The 25,848-nt window shown below is 41.8% G+C and overlaps 1 protein-coding gene across 1 annotated transcript; it reads left to right on the plus strand.

Annotated features, from left to right (window-relative positions):
- Nucleotides 1–416: 416 nt before the first annotated feature.
- On the plus strand, nt 417–25,644 carry DR1 (down-regulator of transcription 1; the record flags this gene model as incomplete). Its single annotated transcript, XM_080691990.1, has 3 exons — nt 417–636; nt 15,333–15,496; nt 25,498–25,644. The coding sequence occupies 3 exons, from the start codon at nt 417–419 to the stop codon at nt 25,642–25,644; spliced, it is 531 nt and encodes a 176-aa protein (XP_080548116.1).
- Nucleotides 25,645–25,848: the final 204 nt, after the last annotated feature.

Genomic DNA, 25,848 nt, shown 5'->3' on the forward strand with positions numbered 1-25,848 from the left:
GATGGTTCGGCCGCGGCGGCGGCAACGGCTGCTGGCGGCGGCGGCTCGGGCCCCGTAGAGCCGGGCTGCGGGGCGTCCGCCGGCCCCGGGTCTTGCCCTGCTCCGGCGCCGGCGCCGGCGGGGACAGCCAGGCGAAAGCGCCGCCGGTCCGCGGAGACTCGCGCGTGGCTCCGGCCGCTAGGCTCCCGGCGCCGCCGTCCTCCCCTCCGAGCGGCCAGCGCAGCCCGGCCGCCGCGCGGACTCTCCTCGGGCTCCGCCGAGCCCGCAGGGCGCCCGCCCCCGCGCTCTGTGGATGGTCTGCGCCCTCGGAGCGCCCCGGGATCGCTCAGCGCGGCCCTTTGAGCATTCTCCGTGGGGTAGTGGACCCGAGCCCGGTAGTTTTTAAAAGTAGGGAGTAGAAAGACAGGAAAGGTACGATGGCTTCCTCGTCTGGCAACGACGATGATCTCACTATCCCCAGAGCTGCTATCAATAAGATGATCAAAGAGACTCTCCCCAATGTCCGGGTGGCCAACGATGCCCGAGAGCTGGTGGTGAACTGCTGCACTGAATTTATTCACCTTATTTCTTCTGAAGCCAATGAGATTTGCAACAAATCGGAAAAGAAGACCATCTCACCAGAGCATGTCATACAAGGTAAGTCGTTTGTGTGGGATGTGGTTGAAATGAGCGTGCAAGGGGACAGTTTTGCTAGTCGCCTAACCTGTTCATGTCCGAGCCTTTATTTCTCTTCCCTGGTAGCTACTGTGAGTGAAAAAGCCACTCGGGCAGGGAGGCAGCTGGTGCCCTAAAACGACCTATGTAGCTTTTTTTTTTTTTTTCTTCCGTACTTCTAGTGAATACAAGTAAAGATCGCAGACATTAAGGTCAGCAAACGTCCCCCAAACAGGAAGAATTAGAACCACTTACTAAGACTCAGAGTAAGAGATGCCTGCCTACAGTTGAACTTGGACAATGACAACTGAGAAAGGAACCCAAAAGTTCTCTCTTGGAAAGTTAATATTTAAGCTGGGCGTGGTGGCGCACTACTTGGGAGGCTGACAGAGGAGAGCTCAGGTTGGAGGACAGCCTCATCAAGTAGTAAGACTCATCAACCTAGCGAGACCCTGTTTCCAAATAAGAAATAAGCCGGGTGTGGTGGCCCACGCTTGTAATCCCCGCACTTGGGAGGCTGAGACAGGAGGATCGCACAGGTTTGAAGCCAGCCTCAGCTATTTAGTGAGGCTCTCAGCAACTTAGTGAGACCCTGTTTCCAAATAAAATATAAAATGGGTCTGGGAGTATAGCCCGGAGGTAGAAAGCCTCTGGGTTCCACCCCCAGTACCACCAAAAACAAAACAAAAAATAAGAAATAAAATCGGGCTGGAGGGTTTACCTCAAAAACAGAATGCTTCTAGGTTCAATCCCCAGTACCACCACGACTTAAAAAAAAAAAAAAGGAAAGTTAAATTTTATACAGAAGAACTTCATCAACCGTCAAGTCAGAGCACTCCTCCTACCTGACCTTTTCACCACTGTAGAAGGAAATTCTTTTTCTGAACACATAAATTTAAAAATCTTCTTTGTGTTGTGGCACTGGAGATTGAGCACAGGGACATTCATCCTACCTCTGAGCTTCATCCCCAATCTATTTTATTTGGAAACAGGGTCTTGCTAGGTTGATGCAAGTCTCACTACTTGCTGAGGCTGTCCTCGAACCTGTGATCCTCCTGTGTCAGCCTCTCAAGTACTGGGGTAACAAATGCGTACCACCATCCCCAGTTTTTAAAAAAAAACTTAACATGAGTGTGTTTGAGATTGTAAAGTTTATTGGTGTTGAATAAAGAGAGAACTTTTTTTTTGTAGTACTGGATGTGGAACCCAGAGGCTTTCTGCCTCAGGGCTATACTCCCAGACCTATTTTATACTTTATTTGGAAACAGGGTCTCACTAAGTTGCTGAGAGCCTCACTAAGTAGCTGAGGCTGGCTTTGAACCTGTGCGATCCTCCTGTCTCAGCCTCCCAAGCACAGGGATTACAAGCCTGCACCACCACGCTGGCATTCAGCCCTACTTTTAATTCTCTACTTTGAAACAAGATTTACTAAGTTGCAGAGGGCTTTACTAAGTAGCTGAGGCTGGTCCCAAACCTGCAAACCTCTTGCCTCAGCCTCCCAAGTACTGGGATTACAAGTGTGCGCCATCATGCCCAATTTTTAAATATAGTTTGATGGTGGAAGGTTCATCAAGTTACCAAAGCATTCCTATAGTGCAGGATAGGGGCAGTGTTCTTTTTTCTTTTATGTTGCTTGCCTTGTTCTTTGGAAAATAAGTTTTTTTGTTTGTTTCCGGTGCTGGAGATTGACCCAGGGGCATTCTACCTCTACCCGCAGCCCTATTTTTATTCTTTATTTTGAAACAGGGTTTCAGTGAGTTGTGGAGGACCTCCCTGAGTAGGTGAGGCTGGCAGTGAACCTGTGATCCTCCTGTTTCAGCCTCCCAAGTACTGGGATTACAAACATGAACCACCATACCCAGCTAGGACTTTGTATTCTCATGGTTTCAGGGAGGGAAGACAAATACCATTCACAGTATTTTGAGAAGTACTTTGTGTGACTTTCTGTACCTTTATGGGAAGGTTGCACTCCATTTGAGGTGATAACTTGTCATTTGTAATAATCTAGTTAAAATTTAACAATTTCACCAGGCGTGGTGGCGCATGCTTGTAATCCCCGCGCTTGGGAGGCGGAGACAGGAGGATCGCGCAGGTTCGAAGCCAGCCGCGCGCTGGCTTAGGAGACCCTGTTTCCAAAATGAAAATGTAAAAATAGGTCTGGGAGTGTAGCCCCAAGGTAGAAGGGCTTCCAGGAACCCCAGTACCACCATTAAAAAAAAAAAAATTAACAATTTCTTGTTTTTGAAGTCGTCATTTTTGTTTTGTTTTGTGGTATTGGGGGTAGAACCCAGAGGCTTTTCTACCTCTGGGCTATACTCCCAGTTTTATTCTTTATTTGGAAACAGGGTCTCACTAAGTTGCTGAGAGCTTCACTAAGTAGCTGAAGCTGGCTTTGAACCTATGCAATCCTCCTGTCTCAGCGTCCTAAACACTGGGATTACAAGCATGCGCCACCACACCCGGCTCTGCCATTTCTTTTCTTTTTTTTTCTTTTTTTTTTTTCTTTTTTTTTTTTTTGTGATACTGGGGATGGAACCCAGGAGCCTTCTACCTCTGGGCTACACTCCCAGACCTATTTTAATATTTTATTTGGAAACAGGGTCTCTTAAGCCAGCTGAGGCTGGCTTCAAACCTGCGTGATCCTCCTTTCTCAGCCTCGTAAGCGTGGGGATTACAAGTGTGCGCCACCACACCCGGCTCCAGCTCTGCCATTTCATTTTTATAATTTAACTTACTAAAATTTAACTTTCCTGTCATAGTCAAGTGGAGAACACATCTACTCATTGACCATATCCATTATTTTACTGTCAGTATTTATAAAGGGATTAAGTGAATCACATTTTTTTCTCCCTGGTACTGGGGATGGAACCCAGGGGCATTCTACCTCTAAGCTCTACCTCCAGCCCTATTTTATTTTTATTTTGAAATAAGGTTTTGCTAGGTTTGTGAAAGTTGAACTACTTGCTGAGGCTGTCCTCAAACCTGTGATTCTCCTGTGTCAGCCTCCTAAGTACTGGAATTACAGGCCTGTGCCACCATGTCCCACTTTAAATGATTCTCTTTTGGTCCTTCATGATATCTGGAAGGTAAGTTTAAAATGTACCCTGCTGAGCTGGGGATGTAGCTCAGTGGTGGAGTACTTTACTAACATGTGCCAGCCCAGTTCCTGGGTTCAGTCCCCTTTAGGGGCTGAGGGATACACACATACACACTCACGCACACTCACTCACTCACTCACTCACTCACTCACTCACTCACTCTGTCCATTTCTTTCATGTCAGTTCATAGGAGAAAAACCTCAAGGAAAAAGATATTTGATTCTTAAAGTTAGTAATTGTTTTTCTACTTGTTGGCTGTGCAAAACGAATAACACATGAAATGAAAACTAAGTTGTTTGTCTTCTTGTGTTTTTATTTTTACATTGTATGTGTGATTGCTGTCATAAGTCTTTCACAGGATTATCCAACAACAATTAGCTATAATTTCGTTTTACAACTCAGAAAAAGAAAAAAGAACCTTTTATAAACATTCCCTTTTTAATGAAAATTGCTAAAGATTTCAACAGGATCTGCCTAAACACTTGTTTACACTATAGAAGTGGGGATCGCTCCAACAATCTAATAACACATTACATTCTGTCTTCTTGGGGGAGAGTTCATTCTTTTCTAGGATATATTTAGAGTTCTGATTGACATGATGGAATAAAAGTGCAGCTGTAGCAAGCAGTATGCTAAGTAGTTCAACTTTGGAATATGCTAAATTCAATATGGGTTAGAAAGTTATAGTGAAGGAGGTTTTTTCTTTATGTAATGCAATCTATTAATTGTTTAAATATCATTTCTTGACCTGTTACAATCATAAGAGATTTGCCCTTTTTTTTTAACATTATTAAGTGGTTGAGAGTTTATAATTTTTGTGTGTATGTATGTGGCACTGGGGATTGAACCCATGGGCATTTACCTCAGAACTAAACCCCTAGCCCTTTTTATTTTGAAACAGGATCTCACTAGTTTACTGAGTGTCTGCCTACATTGCTGAGACTGTCCTTGAACTTGTGATCCTCCTGTTTCAGTCTCCCAAGTACTGGATTACAGGCATGTGCCACCATGTTCAGCTAGAACCTATAATTTTGCTCTAGTTGGGAATAAATTTTATACATTTATAATCTCATGTTAGTCATTTTGAAGTTTTGTTTGGAGAGGTTAAAATTTTTTAAATAAATGTTTAAGGTGTCTTTATGTTTTAGGTATTTAAAGTGTGTAACTACAGAGTAAATCTGGAAGGCTAGGAAAATCATGGTAGATCTGACTTTATACTTTTCTGTTAGTATTTTTTAGAAATATAGGGTAGATGTGGTGTAATAGTATACATTTTTTTTTTTTTTTTTGCAGTACTGGGGATGGAACCCAGGGACATTCTACCTCTGAGCTATGCCCCCAGCCCTATTTATTATTATTTATTTTGAAATAGGGTCTCTGAATTATGGAGGACATAAGTTGCTGAGGCAGGCCTCAAACCTGCGATCCTCTTGTCTCAGCCTTTTAAATACTAGGATTACAAGCATGAACCACTATGCCTTGCTTTTTTTTCTTAATAATGTATATTTTACTTATTTTTGTGGTACTGGGGATTGAACCCAGAGGCATTCTACCTCTGACTTCTGAGCTATACTCCCAGTTCTATTTCATTTTTTATTTTGAAATAGGATATCACTAAGTTGTGAAGGGCTTCACTAAATTAGGGTCTCACTAAGTTACAGAGGCCTCATTAAATCGGCAGAGAATCTGCTATCCTTCTGTCTTAGCCTCTAGAATACTGGACTCAAGCATGTACCACCATGCCTGGCTAATACTGTACATTTTAAAGTGGCATGGTTCTCACATGTTGAAGTTTGGGCTTTCTTTTTTTTTTTTTTTTTGCAGTACTTGGGATGGAACCAGGGGCATTCTACCTCTGAGCTGCTTCCCCAGTCCTATTTTTTAATTCTTTATTTTGAAACAGGGTCTCACTGAGTTGCAAAGGGCTCACTAAGTAGCTGAGGCTGTCTGCAAACCGCAATCCTCCTGTCTCAGCCTCCCCAATGCTGGGATTATACACATACACCTGGCAACTTTGGGCTTTTTAAAGGGGTTCTTTTTTTGTGTGTGTGGTCTTTTTTGGAACTGGGGATCGAACCCAGAGCGCCACACCTGCAAAGCAGGCGCTTTGCCACTGAGCTACATCCCGGCCCCAAGTTTGGGCTTTTTAGTGTAAGTTTGATTGACTAGATTTTCCTTTGGCCACTTCACTTGTTCAGTTGCTTTACCTTATCTGAACAGTTAAGCGTTCTAAGGCAGTTCTATAAATCTGTAAAATACAACTTAGTTAAAACTATTTTTTTTTCCTCTTTCGGTTGATTTGAGTTAAACTTGGTATTGAAAATCACAGACACATTAATAGAGGGAATTGTAAGCTATTAAAGATGTTCCTAGCTCAGTGCAAGCCTGTAATCCCAGTACTTGGGAAGCTAAAACAGGAGGATCGCAGGTTCGAATTTTTAGGGTGAGTGGCCCAGAGGTAGAATGCCCCTGGGTTCAGTTGCTGGTACCCCCACTTCACACACAGGTGTTCCTTTTATTTTATTTTTTGTGAATATTTATTTCTGAATGAGTTCTAGCATGTTCTGTTACATTATGGGAAAAAATTGACATTTAGAATCAAGAGCTCTGTTCTTTTTTTTTTTTTTTCTTTGCAGTACTGGGGATGGAACCCAGGGGCATTGTACCTCCAAGCTACACTCCCAGCCCTATTTTTAGTCTTTTTAATTTTGAAACAGAGTCTCACTGAGTCACGAAAGGCCTCGCTAAGTAGCTGAGGCTGTCCACGAACCCTGATCCTCTGGTCTCCGCCTCCCGAATGCTGGAATTATGAGCATGTGCCACCATGCCCGGCCTGAATCGTTTCATATTTTTATAAAATCAAAATAGATCACTACAAAAACAGATATTAAAAAACTATATAATTTCTTGTTGTTAGATTCAGTAGTCAGAAAATTACTCTGTCAGGTTACTCTTATATAATTTGAATTTCCTCTGTGTGTGTGTGTGTGTGTGTGTTTTTACTGGGAATTGAACCCAGGGGCATTCTACCTCTGAGCTATACCCCTACCCCTAACTGTACTTTATGTTTGAAGCATTCACCTCTCAGCTATACCCCCAGCTGTATTTTTATTTGAAATAGGTTCTCACTGAGTTGCCGAGGGCTTCACTAAGTTGCTGGGGCTGGCAGAGAACCTGTGATCCTCCTGACTCAGTCTCCCAAGTACTGAGATTACGGGCATATGCCACCATATCCAGCTTAAATATTAATTTTTAACTCATTCCAGTTTATACAAACAGCAGCCATTATAAGCACATCTAGCACAAATTAATGGACTATAATTTGAATAGCTTTGGCTTGAAGCTTAAACCAGAGTCTCTTTTGGAAAGTAGATGTGAAGTTTTGAAATCAGATGATCTGAATAATTGCAGAGATGTAATAATAATGAGAATGAGCCAGGTGTGGTGACACACTTGTAATCCCAGTGCTTGGGAGGCTGAGAGAGGAGGATTGCAAGTTCACAGCTACCCTCAGCTTCCTAGGCGCTCCACCACTTAGTGAGACCCTGTTTCCAAATAAAGAATAAACATAAGGCCGGGCGTGGTGGCGCACGCTTGTAATCCCCGCGCTTGGGAGGCAGAGACAGGAGGATCGCGCAGGTTTGAAGCCAGCCACGCGTGCTGGCTTAGGAGACCCTGTTTCCAAATAAAAATGTAAAAATAGGTCTGAAAATACAGAGAAAGAATACCGACATGTATTTTATTTTATTTATTTTGTGGTCCTGGGGGTGGAACTTAGAGGTTTTCTCTCTCCGGGCTATACTCCCAGGCCTATTTTTATATTTTATTTGGAAACAGGGTCTCACTAAGTTGCTGAGAGCCTCACTAAGTAGCTGAGGCTGGCTTCGAACCTAGGCGATCCACCTATCTCAGCCTCCCAACCGACATGTATTTTAGAGGGTTTTTTTTTTTTTTTTTTTTTTATGTGTGTGTGTGTGTGGTACTGGGGGTGGAACCCAGAGGCTTTTCTACCTCCGGGCTATACTCCCAGACCTATTTTTATACTTTATTTGGAAACAGGGTCTCACTAAGTTGCTGAGAGCTTCACTAAGTAGCTGAGGTTGGCTTCGAACCTGTGTGATCCTCCTGTCTCAGCCTCCCAAGTGCTGGGATTACAAGCGTGCGCCACCACGCCCGGCTTCTGACATGTATTTTAAAAGGTGCTGGACGTGCCGGGTGTGGTGGCGCATTCTTTAATCCCAGTGCTTAGGAGGCTGGAACAAGAGGATTGCACAGGTTCAAAGCCAACCTCAACTACTTAGTGAGGCTCTCAGTAACTTAATGAGTAAAGTATAAAATAGGTCTCTAGCTGAAGGTAGAAAAACCCCAGGGTTCCACTCTCAGTACCACCAAAAAAAAAAAAAAAGTGCTAGACGTGATAACACATGCCTATAATTCCAGTACTTCTGAGGCTGAACCGGGAGGATCATAGGTTCAAGGATAGCCTTGGCAAATAAGTGAGACTTTCATCAACCTAGTGAGAACCCGTTTCAAAACAAAACAAAAAAAGTAAAGGACTGGGAATGTAGCTCAGAAGTAGAGTGACCCTGGGTTCAATCCCCAGTACCCGAAAAAAAGGAAAAATCAGCCAGGCTCTGTGGCACACATTTAAAATCCCATTACTTAGGGAGCTAAGATAGGATGCAGGTTTGTAGCCAGTCTCAGCTACTTGGGCCCCTCTCCAACTCAGTGAGACCTTGTTTCAAAATAAAGAATAAAGCTGGGCATAGCAGCACACGCCTGTAATCACAGTACTTGGAAGGCAGAGACAGGAAGATTTCAGGTTCACAGTTAGTCTCCACAATTTAATGAGACCCTGTTTCAAAATAGAAGAATAAAATAGGGCTAGGGGTACAGTTCGAATTCAATATGCAGAAACACACAAAGAAAGAAAAAAGGAAAGAAAGAAAGGGCTAGGGGTATAGCTCAGAAGTAGAATGTCCTTGGGTGCAATCCCCAGTACCACCAAAAAAAAAAAAAAAAAAAGGAAAATAAAGTAGGGCTGGAAGTATAGCTTGGAGATGAAATGCTCCTGGGTTCAATCCCCAGAACCATAAAATAAATATCTAAATTAAATATATTTTAAAAGGAACTGTAGCCGGGCGTGGTGGCACACGCTTGTAATCCCAAGCATTTGGGAAGCTGAGACCGGAGGATCATGGTTTGCAGACAGCCTCAGCTACTTAGTGAGGCCCTCTGCAACTCAGTGAGACCTGGTTTCAAAATAAAGAAAAAAAAAAATAGGGCAGGGGATGTAGCTTGGAGGTCAAATGCCCCTGGGTTCCATCCCCAGACCTGCAACAAAAAAAAAAAAAAAAGGAACTGTACATCACATAATACACTTTGGGGAGGTTATAAAGATTTTGAACTCAAAGGCATTCTACCCTTGAGTTATTCCCCCAACCCTATTTTATGTTTTATTTCAGAATAGGGTCTCATTAAGTTGCTGGGACTGGCCTAGAACCTGCAATCCTCCTTTTCCAGTCTTCCAAGTTCTAGAATTATAGGTGTGTGCCACCGTGCCCAGCTTCACATAATATTTTAATTAAAAAATATGCTTTGGTCGGGCGTGGTGGTGCACGCTTGTAATCCCCGCACTTGGGAGGCGAAGACAGGAGGATCGCGCAGGTTCGAAGCTAGCTGCACTGGCTTAAGAGACCCTGTTTCCAAATTTTAAAAAAGCATAAAAATAGGTCTGGGAGCATAGCGTGGAGGTAGAAGGGCTTCCAGGAACCCCAGTATCACAAAAAAAAAAATGTGTGTGTGTGTGTGTGTGTGTGTGTGTGTGTGTATGTGTATGTATATATATGTATATGTATATATGCTTTGTACTTTTGAAGTATAGTCATTCACACAAATTCATGCTATAACAAAACCTTTTTTTGCAGTACTGGGGGTGGAACCCAGGGGCATTCTAACTGAGCTACACCCCAGCGCTTGGGAGGCTGTGACAGGAGGATTGCATAGGTTCAAAGCCAACCTCAGCTACTTATTGAGTCTCTCAGCAACTTAGTGAGACCCTGTTTCCAAATAATGTATAAAATAGGTCTGGGAGTATAGCCCAGAGGTAGAAAAGGCCCCTGGGTTCTATCCCCAGTACCACCAAAAAAAAAAAAACCCTCCTTATGTATGATACTATTCTGTTTTCTTTTTAAGCTTTTTCTTCATGTAAAATAGGAATGATTATAAGTGATTTAAATATGTCCCCGTAAGCTGGGTGTGGTGGTGCACGCTTGTAATCCCGTCGAAGACAGGAGGAGCGCGCAGTTTTGAAGCCAGCCACGCTGGCTTAAGAGACCCTGTTTTCAAATTAAAATTATTAAAAAAATATATATAGGTCTGGGAGTGTAGCCCGGAGGTAGAAGGGCTTCCAGGAACCCCAGTGCCACCAAAATAATAATAATAATAATAATAATAATAAGTCTCTGTTTAAAAGATACTATATCCAAAATTAACATCTATTAGCTAAAATGTGTTTAAAACGTAAAGCCAGTGCACCTTTTGCAATTAAATTTATGGCCAGTTCTATTGTGCCATTATTTTGGAAGTACGTTATATTTGTATAGTGGCTCAGAATAATATTAAGTATTAGCTTTAAAATTACTTGCAGATTTTCAGATTCATTTATTTATTTATTTGCAGTACTGCGATTGGAACCCAGGGGCATTCTACCTCCAAGCAACACCCCCAGCTCTATTTTTTTCTATTCTTTCTTTCTTTTTTTTTTTTTTTTTTGCGGGTCTGGGGATGGAACCCAGGGGCATTTGACCTCTGAGCTACACCCCCTGCCCTATTTTTTATTCTTTATTTTGAAACCGGGTCTCACTGAGTTGCAGAGGGCCTCACTAAGTAGCTGAGGCTGTCCGCGAACCACGATCCTCCAGGTCTCAGCCTCCCAATTGCTGGGATTACAAGCATGCGCCACCACGCCTGGTTTAATTCTTTTTATTTTGAAACTGGGTCTCACTGACTTGCAGAGGCCCTCACTAAGTAGCTGAGGCTGTCCGCGAACCGTGGTCCTCCAGGTCTCAGCCTCCCGAATGCTGGGATTACAAGCATGCGCCACCACGCCCTCTTTCTATTCTTTCTATTGTCGAAATAGGATCTCACTCAGTTACGAAGGGCCTTGCTTAGTAGCTGAGGCTGTTTGCGTACGGCAATCCTCCAGCTTCCTGAATGCTGGAATTACAAATTTACAAGCTGTTGTACCACCACACCTGGCTACTTGCAGGGTTTTTTTTTTTTTTTTTTTTTTTTTTTTGGTGGTCTGGGGGTGGAACCCAGGGGCTTTTCTACCTCCAAGCTACACTCCCAGAGCTATTTTATAATTTATTTGGAAACAGGGTGTCACTAAGTTGCTGAGAGCCTCAATAAGTTGAGGCTAGCTTCAAACCTAAGCAATCCTTTATTTCAGCCTCCCAAGCACTGGGATTACAAGCGTGTGCCACCACGCCTGGCTTTACTTGCAGATATTTTGAAAGCAGTGTTCTTAGCCTTAATGTGGTTTGTCCTGTGTACATGCGTGTGTGTATGGTGCCGGGTATACAAGCCAGGGCTTTGTAAATGCTAAGTAGACATTTTACCACTAAGCTACATACTCTCATCCCTTTAAATATTTTATTTTATTTTTACAGTTCTGAGGATTGGACAAAGGAGTACTTTACCACTGAGCTACATCCCCATCCCTTTCTAAATTTTGAGACAGGGTATTGCTAAGAGGTCCATCTGCCTCAGCCTCCCAAGTAGCTGTGGTTGCAGGCACATGCTACTGCACTTGGCTGTAGCCCCTTAAATGTATTTAAACTTGAAGCTGGTCGTAGTACCACATACCTGTATGTAATTTTAATATTTGGGAGACTGAGACAAGACGATTGCAGGTTCCAGGGCAGCCTCAGCAACTTTGAGGCTCTGTGCTTGTTTTGTTTTGTTTTTAAGGAGGGCGGACTAAGTGCATAGCTCAAAGGTGGAATGCTCTTGTTTTGAATCTCTAATACCAATTTAAAAAAATGTTTGGCCCTTCCTTGGTTAAGAGTAGTTTGGAATTGAATCCCGCTTACACCCCCCCAGGTGTAAGCCAGTGATTTTTAAAGTTTTGCTTATTTGAGTAGTTTGTAGCCTTCATCACGTTTGATCATGAGAAGCAAGCGAGAGAGAAAAAATTCTTGGGCCCTGAATTTGTTTTTTAATTTAATTTCAGTACTCGGGATTGATTACGGGGGCATTCTACCTCTGAGCTACACTCCCCTGCCCTTTTTATTTTTTGTTTGAAACAGGATCTTTCTAGGTTGTTGAGAGTCTTGCTGAGTTGCTGGAGCTGACCTCAAGCTTGCAGTCCTCCTGTTTCAGCTTCCCATATACTGGGATTACAGGCAAGCACCACTATGCCTGGTGACCCTGGATTTCTTTAATGTCTAGTATTCATGACATTTTAAAGGATTTGCTATTGTATTGATTGATAATTTTGTATTATAAATACACTTCAGCTTGAATTTATTGTGATGATGTGTAACTGTTTAGGTCCTATACACTTGCTATGACCTAACGATGATAAAATATTCCAAGTTGATTGAGTGATTATTATGTTGTCCGAAAGAGGTGAAGAAATTTATCTTGGGTCACATAGTTAATATGAAATAGAGTTGGAAGTCAGTTCTTGGCAATTTGACTTTAGGGCTTACATGCTTATCCAGTATACTGCCTCTGATTATAGAAAGATATTATCAAATAGATGTTATTCTTATTTTTATAGATGAAAAAACTAAAGCTTAGAGATATTCAGCAACATACTGAAAGTTATATACATACTATGGATCAAGTTTCTGTTCTAGGTCTACATGCCTGTAATCCCAGTAATTGGGAGGCTGAGATAGGATCACAGGTTGGAGGCTATGCTCAGGAACATAGTACAACCCTGATTCAAAGTTAAAAAAGGAACCAGGTGTGGTGGGGCACGCTTGTAATCCCAGCGTTCTAGAGGCTGAGACTGGAGGATCATGGTTCACAGACAGCCTCAGCTACTTAGTGAGGCCCTCTGCAACTCAGTGAGACCCTGTTTCAAAATAAAGAATAAAAATTAGGCCTGGGGGTGTAGGTTGGAAGTAGAATGCCCCTAGGTTCTATCCCCAGATCTGCAAAAGGAAAAAAAAAATGAATAAAGGGCTGGGGGATGCTGGGCGTGGTGGCGCACGCTTTTAATCACACTTGGGAGGCGGAGACAGGAGGATAGCAAAGGTTCAAAACCAGCCCTGCTGGCTTAAGACACCCTGTTTCCAAATTAAAAAAAAAAAAGTATAAAATAGGTCTGGGAGTGTAGCCTGGAAGTAAAAAGTTTTCCAGGAACCCCAGTACCACCAAAAGAAAGAAAGAAAAGAATAAAGGGCTGGGGGATTAGATCAGAGGTAGAATGCCCCTGTGATCAATCCCTAGTACCCCCTCTCCCCAAAAAGAGATAGATAATATTTGTCTGGGAGGATCGGGCAAACCTAATTTGAAGATGGGGTTTGATTGTGCCTTGAATATATTGCTGTCAGCATGAATGTGGGAAATTGTGGTTTTTGTTGGGAAACATTGAGCAGTCAAATTTAGCAGAAGTATGCAGGGATTTATTTTCAGAAATAAAGCTAGAATGATAGAAGATCTTAAAGGGGGTCTTTTTTTTTTTTTTTTTGTCTTTTTGGACTGGGGGTCAAACCCAGGGCAGTGCACTTGCCAGACAAGTGCTTTGCCACTGAGCTACATCCCAGCCTTAGAATGATAGAAGATCTTAATGTAGGGTTAAGGAAATATGTAGACAACTCCGAATAATGCTTTTCTGGTTTGTTTTTTTTTGGGGGGGGGGTGTATTTTCTTGCTACTTCACTTGAAGATATTTTCATAATGATCCTGTTAAGTTTTATATTTAAGGGAAACCTATTGGCTGACTATAAATGTTGAATTCCATGAGTTATTGCCACTGATTTTTTTCTTTCTTTCTTCCTTTTTTTTTTTTTTTTTTTTTTTCTTACAGTACTGGGAATGGAACCCAGGGGCATTCTACCTCCAAGCTACAACTCCAGTCTTATTTTTTATTCTTTATTTTGAAACAGTGTCTCACTAAGTAGCTGAGGCTGGCCATGAACCTGTGATCCTCCTGTCTCAACCTCCCAAGTACTGGGATTACAAGAGTGTGCCACTGTGCCCAGCTGGTTTTTTTTTTTTTTTTTTTTTCCCTCTTTTGGGTTGCTGGGATTCCAAACCAGGTCCTTGTGCATACCAGCTGGGCACGTGCTCTATCACTCCGTGGGGATTAGCTATACAACCTGACCCCTACCAGAATTTTTTACACTTGGCAGTTTGAGGTTTGTTTGTTTGTTTGTTTGTTTTTCCCTAAATGTATCTACCTATTGGTATATTGGACAAAAGAAAAACTTACCTGTTTTTACATCTTAGCCTTCTGAAATTTAGGAGAGCATATGTTACTACTTTTTCTTTTTCTGGTACTGGGGATTGAACCCAGGAGCATTCTCACTGTGAACTACACCCCTAACCTCATTTTACTTTTCATTTTGAAACAGTCTCATGATCCTTCAACCTGTGATCCTTCTGTCTTAGCCTTCAAATTACTGGGATTATAGTTGTGTGCTACCACACCTGGTTTACCAGCCTACTTAACAAATATGTTCTAAATATTTGCATTTTTTGTATTCTTTAAGAAAGTGACTGAATAATGCTTAGCTTACCATGAATGATACAGGAAAAACTATTATCTTGCTAAAACCATATTATCATATTGGCCTTTCACAAAGAAATGATTTGCTCTTTTAAAAATTAGAAGTGATAGTGAGGCTCTCAGCAACTTAGTGAGACCCTGTTTCCAAATAAAATATAAAATAGGTCTGGGAGTATAGCCCGGAGGTAGAAAGCCTCTGGGTTCCACCTCCAGTACCACCAAAAAAAAAAAAAAAAATTTAGAAGTGAAGTGTGGTGGCACACACCTGTAATCCCAGTACTGGAGAAGCTGAGACATGAAGAGCAAAAGTTCAAGGCCATCCTGGGCAACGTAACAAGTCCCTATTTCAAAAATAATAATAGAGTCGGGCATGGTGGCACGCGTTTATAATCCCAGTACTAGGAAGGCTGAGACAGGAGGATCGCAGGTTTGTGGCCAGCCTCAGCAACTTAGTGAGGCTCTCAGAAACTTAGTGAGACTCTGTTTCAAAACAAAAATAAAATATATCTGGGAGTGTATCCTAGAAGAAGGAGGACCCTGGGTTCTATCCCAAGTACCACAAAATAACAATAACAATAAAACAACAATAATAATAATATTTAATAAAAGATAAGGAAAAATGAAGGCCCTGTGCCTTGAAATGTTAACAGATTTACAATTTAAAGTTAAAAAAAACATTTTGTTTTAGCCACCCAGACATTTGCTGTACAACTATAAAATAGATAAATTACTAGAAAACAACAAATACCCTCCTTGGGGGGAACATGAAACCTTCATATTCTATCTGTGGGGAGAAAGCCATATTTTATCACCTCATATTTTCATTTCTTTAGCACTAGAAAGTTTGGGCTTTGGCTCTTACATCAGTGAAGTAAAAGAAGTCTTACAAGAATGCAAGACAGTAGCATTAAAAAGAAGAAAGGCCAATTCTCGTTTGGAAAACCTTGGCATTCCAGAAGAAGAGTTATTGAGACAGCAGCAGGAATTATTTGCAAAAGTAAGTGATGCATTTTAAATTATTTTCATCTGACTCCTATCTGTTTGCTAACAGAAATTATACTGGTTTCACAAATTACTTCCTAAATCAACATAAATTCCCAGTGGATTCTTTTTCTCTAGCTAATTGTTTTATTATAGTCTTATATTTAGAGTGACCTGTTTAATTCTGGTTTATGTAAAATATTTGTAGCAAGCCAGGCATGGTGGCACATGCTTGTAATTTCAGTACTTGGGAGACTGAGACAGGAGGATTGCAGGTTTGAGGGCAGCCTCAGCTACTTAGACCCTCTGCAATTTTGTGAGACACTGTGTTTCAAAATAAAGAATTATCCAGGTGTGGTTGCGCACGCTTGTAATCCCTGTGCTTGGGAGGCAGAGACAGGAGGATCGTGCAGGTTCGAAGCCAGCTGCACTGGCTTAAGGGACCCTGTTTCCAAAAATAAAAAAGTATAAAGTAGGTCTGGGAGCGTAGCCCGGAAGTAGATGGGCTTCCAGGAACCCCAGTACCACCCAAAAAAAAAAAAAAAAAGAATAAAAAATAGGGCTGGGGGTGTAGCTTGGAGGTGCCCCTGGGTTTTATCACCTGTACTGCAAAAGAAAAAAATTATTTTGTAGCAACCTGCTTTTTTGTTTTATTTTGTTTTGTTTGCACTATTGGGGATGGAACCCAGGGACTTTCTACCTCTAAGCTACACTCCCAACCCTATATATATATATATATATATATATATATTTTTTTTTTTTTTTTTTTTTTTTTTTTGAAACAGGGTCTCACTGAGTTGCAAAGGGCCTCACTAAGTAGCTGAGGCTGTTCAAGCACTGCAATCTTCCTGTCTCAGCCTCCCAGTAACATTCTAACCTTTTTTTTTTTTTTTTTTTTTTTTTTTTTTGCGGGTCTGGGGATGGAACCCAGGGGCATTTGATCTCCGAGCTACGCTCCCTGCCCTATTTTTTATATTTTGAAATAGGGTCTTACAAGTTGCGGAGGGCCTCAGTAAGTAGCTGGGGCTGTCCGCAAACAGTGATCTTCCTGTCTCAGCCTACCAAATGCTGGGATTACAAGAGTGCGCCACTGCGCCCGACTTAATATGTTTTAAAAGGCTAGTAGAGCAAAGATGGGGTGGGGGGGACTTTTCTTCTTTCTTGCTTGTTATAATTCTAATGCCTATGAAGGATTAACACCAACTACTAATGTCCTAATATCCATCTATTTTGAAAACCAGGGGAGAGCCAGACAGGATGGTGCAGGGTTGTAATTCCAGTATTTGGAAGGCTGAGACAAGAAAATTACAGGTTTAAGGCCAGCCTCAGCAACCTAGTGAGACTTGAGCAACTTAGACCTATTTCAAAATAAAAAATAAAATAGGGCTGAGCATGTACCTCAGAGGTAGAATGCCCCTGAACCACACAGTAAAACACACACGTGTGCACGCACAAGGGAAGAGTTTAGAAAGGCTATTTTTTCCCCCTCCTACTAATTCTAACCTCTCTTTTGAAATCAGAAGATCGGTTGGGATTGAGTAGAAGTGAGATATCCCCCTAGGTACTATAGTAGCCTGAAAAATATCATTTTAAGTAAACCTTTTCAAATTAGCACCATAGCTGATCACCCTGTAGTCAGTTATAACATTCAGTTTGGTTTATATCAAAATGCATTTGAGTCTTAATTTTTTTTTTTTTTTTTTTTTTTGCAGTAGTAGGAATTGAACCCAGGGGCATTCTACCCCTAAGCTACAACCTCAATCTTTTTTTTATTTTTTATTTTGAAACAGGATCTTACTAGGTTGCTAAGAGTCTGGTTACTTGCAGAAGCTATCCTCAAAGAACCTATAATCCTCTTGGCTCATCTTTCCTGAGTACTGGGACAGCTGGCATGCACTACCACATCTGGCTAACACACACCTTGAAAAACTTATAAAATTGCCTGGTGTAGTGGTGTATGTCTGTAATCTCAGTTATTTGGGAGGACAAGACAGGAAGATCAAAAGTTTTGACGCCAACCCGGGTGTGGTGGCACACGCTTGTAATCCCAGTACTTGGGAGGCTTATACAAGAGGATTGCAGGTTTGGGGCCAGCCTCAGCTACTTAGTGAGGCATTCTGCAACTTAGTGAGACCCTGTTTTAAAAATAAAAGAATAAGCCGGGCGTGGTGGCGCACGCTTGTAATCCCCGCGCTTGGGAGGCTGAGACAGGAGGATCGCACGGGTTCGAAGCCAGCCTCAGCTACTTACGCTCTCAGCAACCTAGTGAGACCCTGTTTCCAAATAAAATATAAAAAAGGTCTGGGAGTATAGCCCAGAGGTAGAAAGCCTCTGGGTTCCACCCCCAGTACCACCAAAAAATAAATAAATACATAAAATTAAAGAATAGCTGGGTGTGGTGGCGCATGCTTGTAATAATCCCTGTGCTTGGGAGGCAGAGACAGGAGGATCGCACAGGTTCGAAGCCAGCCTCACTTGCTTAAGAGACCCTGTTTCCAAATAAAAATATAAAATAGGTCTGGGAGTGTAGCCCGGAAGTAGAAGGGCTTCCAGGAACCCCAGTACTACCAAAAAATAAAAGAATAAAAAGCAGTAGGGCTGGGATGATGTAGCTTGGGGGTAAAATGTCCCCTGGGTTCTATCCCCAGTACTGGGGGGGGAAAAAAAAAAGCTTGAGCCCAACCCAGGCAAGTGAGACATGTCTCAAAAGTAGAAAAAAAGGGCCGGGAATATAGCTAATGGTAGAGCGCTTCTGGGTTTGATCCCCAATATTGCAAAAGAAATACAAGGTTTAAGTAATTAATTTACTTATTTTTCTTTGTGGTACTGGGGATTGAACCCAGGGTATTCTACCTCCCAGTTATACCCCAGCCTTTTTTATTTTTTGTTTTGAAACAGGATCTTGTTAGGTTGCTGAGAGTCTTGCTAAGTTGCTGAGATTGGTCTTGAACCTGCCATCCTCTTTTGTCTCAGCCTCCCAAGTACTGGGATTATAGGCATGTGCCAGCACACCCAGGTTATTATGTCCATTAAGAAATAGAGGTGAAGAGCCGGGCATGATGGCACAGGCTTGTGATCCCAGCATTTGGGAGGCTGAGACAGGAGGATCGCGGTTCATGGCCAGCCTCAGCTACTTAATGAGGCCCTCTGCAACTCAGTGAGACCCTGTTTCAAAATAGAGAATAAAAAATAGGGCAGGGGGTATAGCTCAAAGGTAAAATGCCTCTGGGTTTCATCCCCAGACCCCCACCCCCACCCCCAAAAAAGAAATAAAGGCAAAGAAGCATTCATGAAATAATTTAGTCATTTGCATCTGTTCCACAGATATTTGCTGTAGTTCTTGTTATTTATTAGTAATTCGGTTAGGTGTTAAGTCTTTTTTAAACAGTCAACAAAAGAGACGTTCCAATCATTACAAAGCTTTGGCCTACTGGAAAAGATTGATTTAAATAAAACAGATAAGTGCAGTTAGGAAGTGTTGGCATCTATAATGAGATATCTTCTTACTCCAAAACCTATACTCTTTCTACCGTACCATGGTAATTCTCTGGCCACCATTTTCTGCTTAAATTTATTAAGGGACTTTTACATTGATCTTAGCCACAAAGCTGAGAAGTGATACTACTATGAAACTTGAAATGGAGTCTATTTTATCTTTATCTTTGTCAGGGCAGAAAAGTAAATGAAAGAAATAATTGCCTGCCACATTTGTCTTCACTTCTGTATCCCAGATATCTTTATTTATTTTTGTCTTGTTTGTTTTCATACTGGGGGGTGAGTCCAGGGAGCATGTGTGTGTGTGCACACGCGCGCTTTACTGAGGATTGAACCCAGGGGCATTCTACCTACCTCCAGGCTACACCTTCAGCCCTATTTTTTTTTTTTTTTTTTTTGGAACTGAGTGTCAACTAGGTTGTTGAGAGTCTCACTATTTGCTGAGGCTGTCCTCCAACCTGTGATCCTCCTGTTTGAGCCTCCCAAGTACTGGGTTTACAAGTGTGCACCACCATGTCCTGTTGGCATTCTACCTCTGAGATATATATATTCCCAGCCCTTTTAATTTTGAAACAGTCTCCTAAATTCCTGAGAATAGCCTCTAACCTGTGGTACTCCTTTCTCAGCTTCCCAAGTACTCAGATTACAGGAGTGTGCCACATTACCCAGCCAGATCATCTGTTTTTAATTCCTCTTGTAAATCTCCCTGTTTCCTTACCTGGCAGATGTGTGATGGTTCCTAGTATTTGCTCTTGGGAGGAAACCAACAGAGAAGCAAATTTTTTTCTTTTTAATTTTTTTTTTTTGGTATTGGGGGCATTTTACCTCCAAGCCACACACACCCCCAAACCCTTTTTATTTTTGCTTTGTAATAGTTCTCACTAGATTACTGAGGCTGTTCTCAAACCTGTGATCTTTCTATCTACCAAGTACTAGGATTACAGCTGTGCACCACCATGCCTGGCTGAAAGGTAAAATTAAACAGATACCTAGTATTTCTTTGGGGCACAGAACACTTAAGTTTTCAGTATTAAAGGAGCCATTCTGCTTCTGAACTACACTCTGTCCCTTTATTTTTATTTCGAAACAGTCTTAGTAAGTTGCTGAGAGCCTTGCTAAATTGCTAAGGCTGGCCTCAAGTATGTTGTGCTCTTGTCTCAGCCTCCCAAGTACTGGGATCACAGACTTGTGCCACCATGCCCAGCTTTAAATCTTTTTAAAATCACTTTCACTTTGTTTCATTTCTTTAGACTTTATTTCAAATATGAACATAGTGGTAGCCTCATTTTAAGCAAGCAGCAAATATTTGAAAAGGAAGACTTTAATAGGCTTTAACATCAATGTTTACACAATGTATGCTTGTAATTCCAGTACTTAGGAGGCTGAGACCAGGAGGATTGCAGGTTCACAGCCAGCCTCCTCCACTTGGTGAGGCCCTCTGCAATTTAGGGAGGCCCTGTTTCAAAATAAAAGAATAAAAGCTAGGCGTGGTGGCACACGCTTGTAATCCCAGCCAGCATCCTGGAGGCTGAGACCAGAGGATTGCAGTTCATGGACAGCCTCAGCTACTTAGTAAGGCCCTTTGCAACTCAGTGAGACCCTGTTTCAAAAATAAAAAGACTTAATAGTTCTCCAGGTCTTTCTGTCTTCTTGTGAATGACATGATCAGCAAAGTTGGAAAGGCAGGGTAGGGGAAGAAGAAGGCTGAGGTTAATTAATGGGAAAGGTACATTTGAGTATGTGTGTACATGTGAATATAAAATTGTTAACCTGGACACACTACTATTGGAAGGGAGGGAAGAGGGGAAGGAGAGAGGGCACTAAGTACTGTGTGACTATGTGCCATTTTCTTTTTTTTTTTTTCTTTTTTTCTTTTTGCGGGTCTGGGGATGGAACCCAGGGGCATTTTACCTTCGAGCTACAGCCCCTGCCCTATTTTTTATTCTTTATTTTGAAATCGGGTCTCACTGAGTTGCAGAGGGCCTCACTAAGTAACTGAGGCTGTCCGTGAACCGCGATCCTCCAGTCTCAGCCTCCCGAATGCTGGGATTACAAGCGTGCGCCACCACGCCCGGCTCACTATGTGCCATTTTTAACATGATCCACATTATGTGAGACTGTAGTGCACCAATAAAAAATAAATAAAAAGACTAAAAATATAGGGCTGAGAGTATAGCATGGAGGTAGAATGCCCCTGGATTCCATCCCCAGTACCGCAAAAATAAATAAATAATAAAAATAGGGCCGTGGGATAGCTCGAAGGTAGAATGCCCCTGGGTTTAATCCTCAGTTTTGACACACACACAAAAAAAAAAAAAAACAATAATAATATATCAAGGTTGCCAGATGTGGTGGCGCACGCTTGTAATCCCCGCGTTTGGGAGGCTAAGACAGGAGGACCACACAGGTTCGAAGCCAGCCTCAGCTGGCTTAAGAGACCGTTTCCAAATAAAATATAAAATAGGTCTGGGAGTGTAGCCCGGAGGTAAAAGGCCCCTGGGTTCCATCTCCAGTACCACCAAATAATAATAATATATCAAGGTCTAATGTGAACTTTTTACTTTTTTATTATAATGAATCATCATGTAGGAGTAAAAATCTTAACATATGAAAATTTCCAAAAGATGTAGTGAATTAGGAAGTATATATTTATCTCTTTTGCATACCTCCCTTTTAGAAGATGAGTACTTGGGGTAGGTAAAATTAGAGTATATATATAATCACAGAAAATTTGAAAAAAAATATTTTGGCACAGTAAAAATTTAAATTTGTGGAAATGAATACAAAGAAACTTATTAGTCAGCAATGATTTTTTAATGACATAGAAATGTTTTTATGTTCATGAGGAAAAGTGTAAGAGCTGACAGGGGGCCATGGCACCTAAAAGTCAAATTTGAAATGCAAATAGTACATTCCTTTACATACCTTGAATAAACTATCAAGCACTTTTACAATAAAACCTTGGTAGGTATTTGAAATTATTAAAAAAAGTTTGTCACAAAATTATACAAACCAGGTTTTTTTGATCCTCCTGTCTCCGCCTCCCAAGCATGAGGATTACAAGCATGCGCCACCACGCCCGGCATTTTTTTTTTTTTTTTTAAAGAAACAAATTCTAACTAAGTTACTGAGAGTCTTGCTACATTGCTGAGTCTGTCCTCAAACCTGTGATCCTCCTGTCTCAGCCTTCCAAGTACTGGGATTACAGGCGTATGCCACCATGCCCAGTTTATTTCTGTTCTTGATAAACTTAATGGCTGGATGTAGCAGCACATGCCTATAATCCTAATACTTGAGAAGACAGGAGGATTGCAGGTTTGAGGCCAGCCTTAGCAACTTAGCCATAACCCTGTCTCAAAATTTTAAAAGGGGGGTATAACTTGGAAGTAGAATGCCTCTGGTTCAACCTCCAGCACTCAACCCCCAAAAAAGAAATTGAGTGTTTTGTAAGGGAGATATAATAGATACACTAATATCAGACTGACTACTTTGATGAGAAAGATAACTATTAGGAGGCTGACTTATGAGAAAAAAATTCCATGTATAGAGATATATCAGATTTTGAGGGTACCGGAGTGTGCCAGCTACTGAGCGGTTATAATCCACTTTTCTATGCTCTGCTCTGTGACCTAGCCTGGTACATTTGTCCCCAAGCCCCAGCACATACCTGAAGGGGACCCCCAGGGAGATAGTACCAAACCCTCCATACAAGAACTGTGATATACCAAGCCAGCTACGAAGTGACTAGTGGGTGGGTAGCATGTACAGCCAATATATAGACAGAAGAGTGATTTAAATACCAGATGGGGTGAAATTGGACGCTGTGAGATGTCATCATGTTGTTCATAGTGGCAAGGAATTTAAAGCATGAATTGTTTCCTTCTGGAATTTTCCATTTACTATTTTGGTTGTTAGTGACTAAAACCATGAAAGTAAAACTTGAGATAGTGGGACTACTGTACTCTGAAAACCACATTTGCTTTGCTATCTTATTCCTCCTTAGACTCAGCTGCTAACATTAGGGGGGCTCTAGAGGGACACTGCAAGGTTAGAGAATGTAAAAGGAACAAGCACCTTTTACCTGTCGCTTCCATTTCCTTTGAGCAGCCCAGGACGCTTGTTTACTTTGGCTGCAGCAGTTTGTGCTGTAGCAGGAATTGAATCCTGTTTGCTTTTTCCATACTACTTGAAACCAGCCTGAAGCTGCACCCTCCTCCTCAGGGGTGCTGATCTCAATCCTTGGGTCCTCCTCTAACGAGATATGTTCGGACCAGCTAATGTATGTTAGGACCAGCTAATGTATGCCCCTTTTTCAGAGGCCTGAGGTTCAGTTCCACATGGTGTTCCTTTCAATTTCTAAGTTTTAAAAATTCTTTCCTCAGCCGGGCGTGGTGGCGCACGCTTATAATCCCCGCGCTTGGGAGGCAGAGACAGGAGGATCGCACAGTTTCGAAGCCAGCCGCGAGAGCTGGCTTAAGAGATTAAGAGACCCTGTTTCCAAAAATAAAAAGTATAAAAAATAGGTCTGGGAGTGTAGCCCGGAAGTAGAAGGGCTTCCAGGAATCCCAGTACCACCAAAAAAAAAATCTTTCTTCTTCCTTGTTCTTTCAGTTTTTTTGCTTGCTTGTTTGTGGGTTTTTGTTGTTGTTTTGGTTTTTTTGGTGGTACTGGGTTCCTGGTAACCCTTCTACCTCCCAGACACCAGTATTATATTTTTTTAAATTTGGAAACAGGGTCTTTTAAGCCAGCGCGGCTGGCTCCAAACCTGTGCGATCCTCCTGTCTCCGCCTCCCAAACACGGGGATTATAAGCGTGCGCCACCACGCCCGGCTTGTTCTTTCAGTTTTAAGGTTGCATTTTTATCTGTTATCAGCTTTGTAGCTGGTTAACAGCCCTTTTTTCTTTTTATAATATCTCTGTACCCCAGGTTAACAGCCCTTTATATTCCATCCCATAATTAATGTGTCTTCTGTCTCCTGATTATACCCTTACTGACACTGGAAGGAGAAAATAGTGTATCAGTTTGACTTCAAGGACAGGTGCAATTTTATTAGGTAAAGCTCAGGAAATTTCAAATATAATGAATATCAACAAGAATAGAGGTAATGAAGAGAAAGTGATGTATGTTTGGGAAGCATTTTTATTCTAGTTTTTATTTTGTTTTTAAAGCATAAGGGTAGCCGGGCGTGGTGGCGCACGCTTGTAATCCCCGCGCTTGGGAGGCAGAGGCAGGAGGATCGCGCAGGTTCGAAGCCAGCCGCGCACGCTGGCTTAGGAGACCCTGTTTCCAAATAAAAATGTAAAAATAGGTCTGGGAGTGTAGCCCGGAGGTAGAAGGGCTTCCAGGAACCTCAGTACCACCAAAAAAAAAAAAAAAAAAAGGATAAGGGTAGAGACTCAGAAATATCAGGAGAGCTATTACATTCATGTACAGTTTTTTCCCCCCAATATTAGGGGCACTTACTATACTAGAGAACTTTTAAGCCTGAAGTAATTTTATATTGGAAAAATGTTTATATCAAAATTGTAATTTGAGGAGGCAAAGAATCAAGTAAAACAGAAGAGAAACACAAGAAGCTGAATGTGGTGGCACACTCTTTTAATCCCAGTACTTCGGAGCCTGAGACAGGAGGATTGATGATTTGAGTCTAGCCTCAGCAACTTAGTGAGACTCTGCTGAAAACAAAAAAAAGAGCTGCGGAAGCCAGGTGTGGTGGCACACTAGTAATCCCAGTACTTAGGAGGTTGAGACAGGAGGATCGCAGGTTTGGGCCCAGCCTCAGCTACTTAAGGGGGCCCTCCACAGTTTAGACCTTGTTTCAAAATAAAGAATAACATGGATATATATGGCTGAGAACGTATCATGGAGGTAAAATGCCCTTGGGTTTCATCTCTAGTACCACCAAAAAAAAAAAAAAGAAGCTAGGAGTGTAGTTCAGAGATAGAATGCCCCTAGTACCAAAAATCCTCAGTACCACAAAAAAAAAAGAGGGGGGGGAAGGGAGGGAAGGAATAAAATACAGGAAAAGAAGCCAAAGATAAAATATTGTGATTTTTTTCCCCTATAAACTGTGTGTGTGTGTGTGTGTTGTTGTTGTTGTTGTTGTTGTTGTTGTTGTTGTTGTTGATACCAGGGATGGAACCTAGTGGCATTGCACCTCCAAGCTACACCTCCAGCCCTATGTTTTAGTCTTTTCTGAAATACGTTCTCACTGAGTTGCAAAGGGCTTCGCTAAGTAGCTGATGCTGTCTGCGAACCCCAATCCTTTGGTCTCAGCCTCCCAAAATCTGGGATTACAAGCGTGCCACCACACCTGGCTCCTATAAACCTTTTTACTTTCTTGATTGAACTAAAGATCATAGAGTTATTGTTTCCAAGATATACCACAATTATATAGTAGATGGAAATTATCCAAATTTAATAATGACTTAATCTGTTAATTGTCTTAATTTTTCCTTAGCCAAAATGCATACATTAAAGGTTAAAAACTGATTATTTACTTTTATGCTTTTTATGTTTAGGCTAGACAGCAACAAGCAGAGTTGGCCCAGCAGGAGTGGCTTCAAATGCAGCAAGCTGCCCAGCAAGCCCAGCTTGCTGCAGCCTCAGCCAGTGCGTCCAATCAGGCAGGATCTTCTCAAGATGAAGAAGAAGATGATGATATCTAAATCCACCAGCTGAGTTTGTGTTCCTCTATAAATGTTTTCCCTTGCACAACAAAACTCAAAGAAATGCTTATCTGTAATTTTGTATGCTTCTTGGTGGACTTGCCAGTTGGTATTCTAGGGATGTCTGCTGTTAAGTTTCATCTATTGTGTGCTAAACATGTAAAAACTGTCTCTTTGAATTATTGAAAATTTAAGGTTCAGTAT

Source organism: Muscardinus avellanarius (assembly GCF_963383645.1).
Source record: "Muscardinus avellanarius genome assembly, chromosome: 3".
NCBI classification, from domain to species: domain Eukaryota; kingdom Metazoa; phylum Chordata; class Mammalia; order Rodentia; family Gliridae; genus Muscardinus; species Muscardinus avellanarius.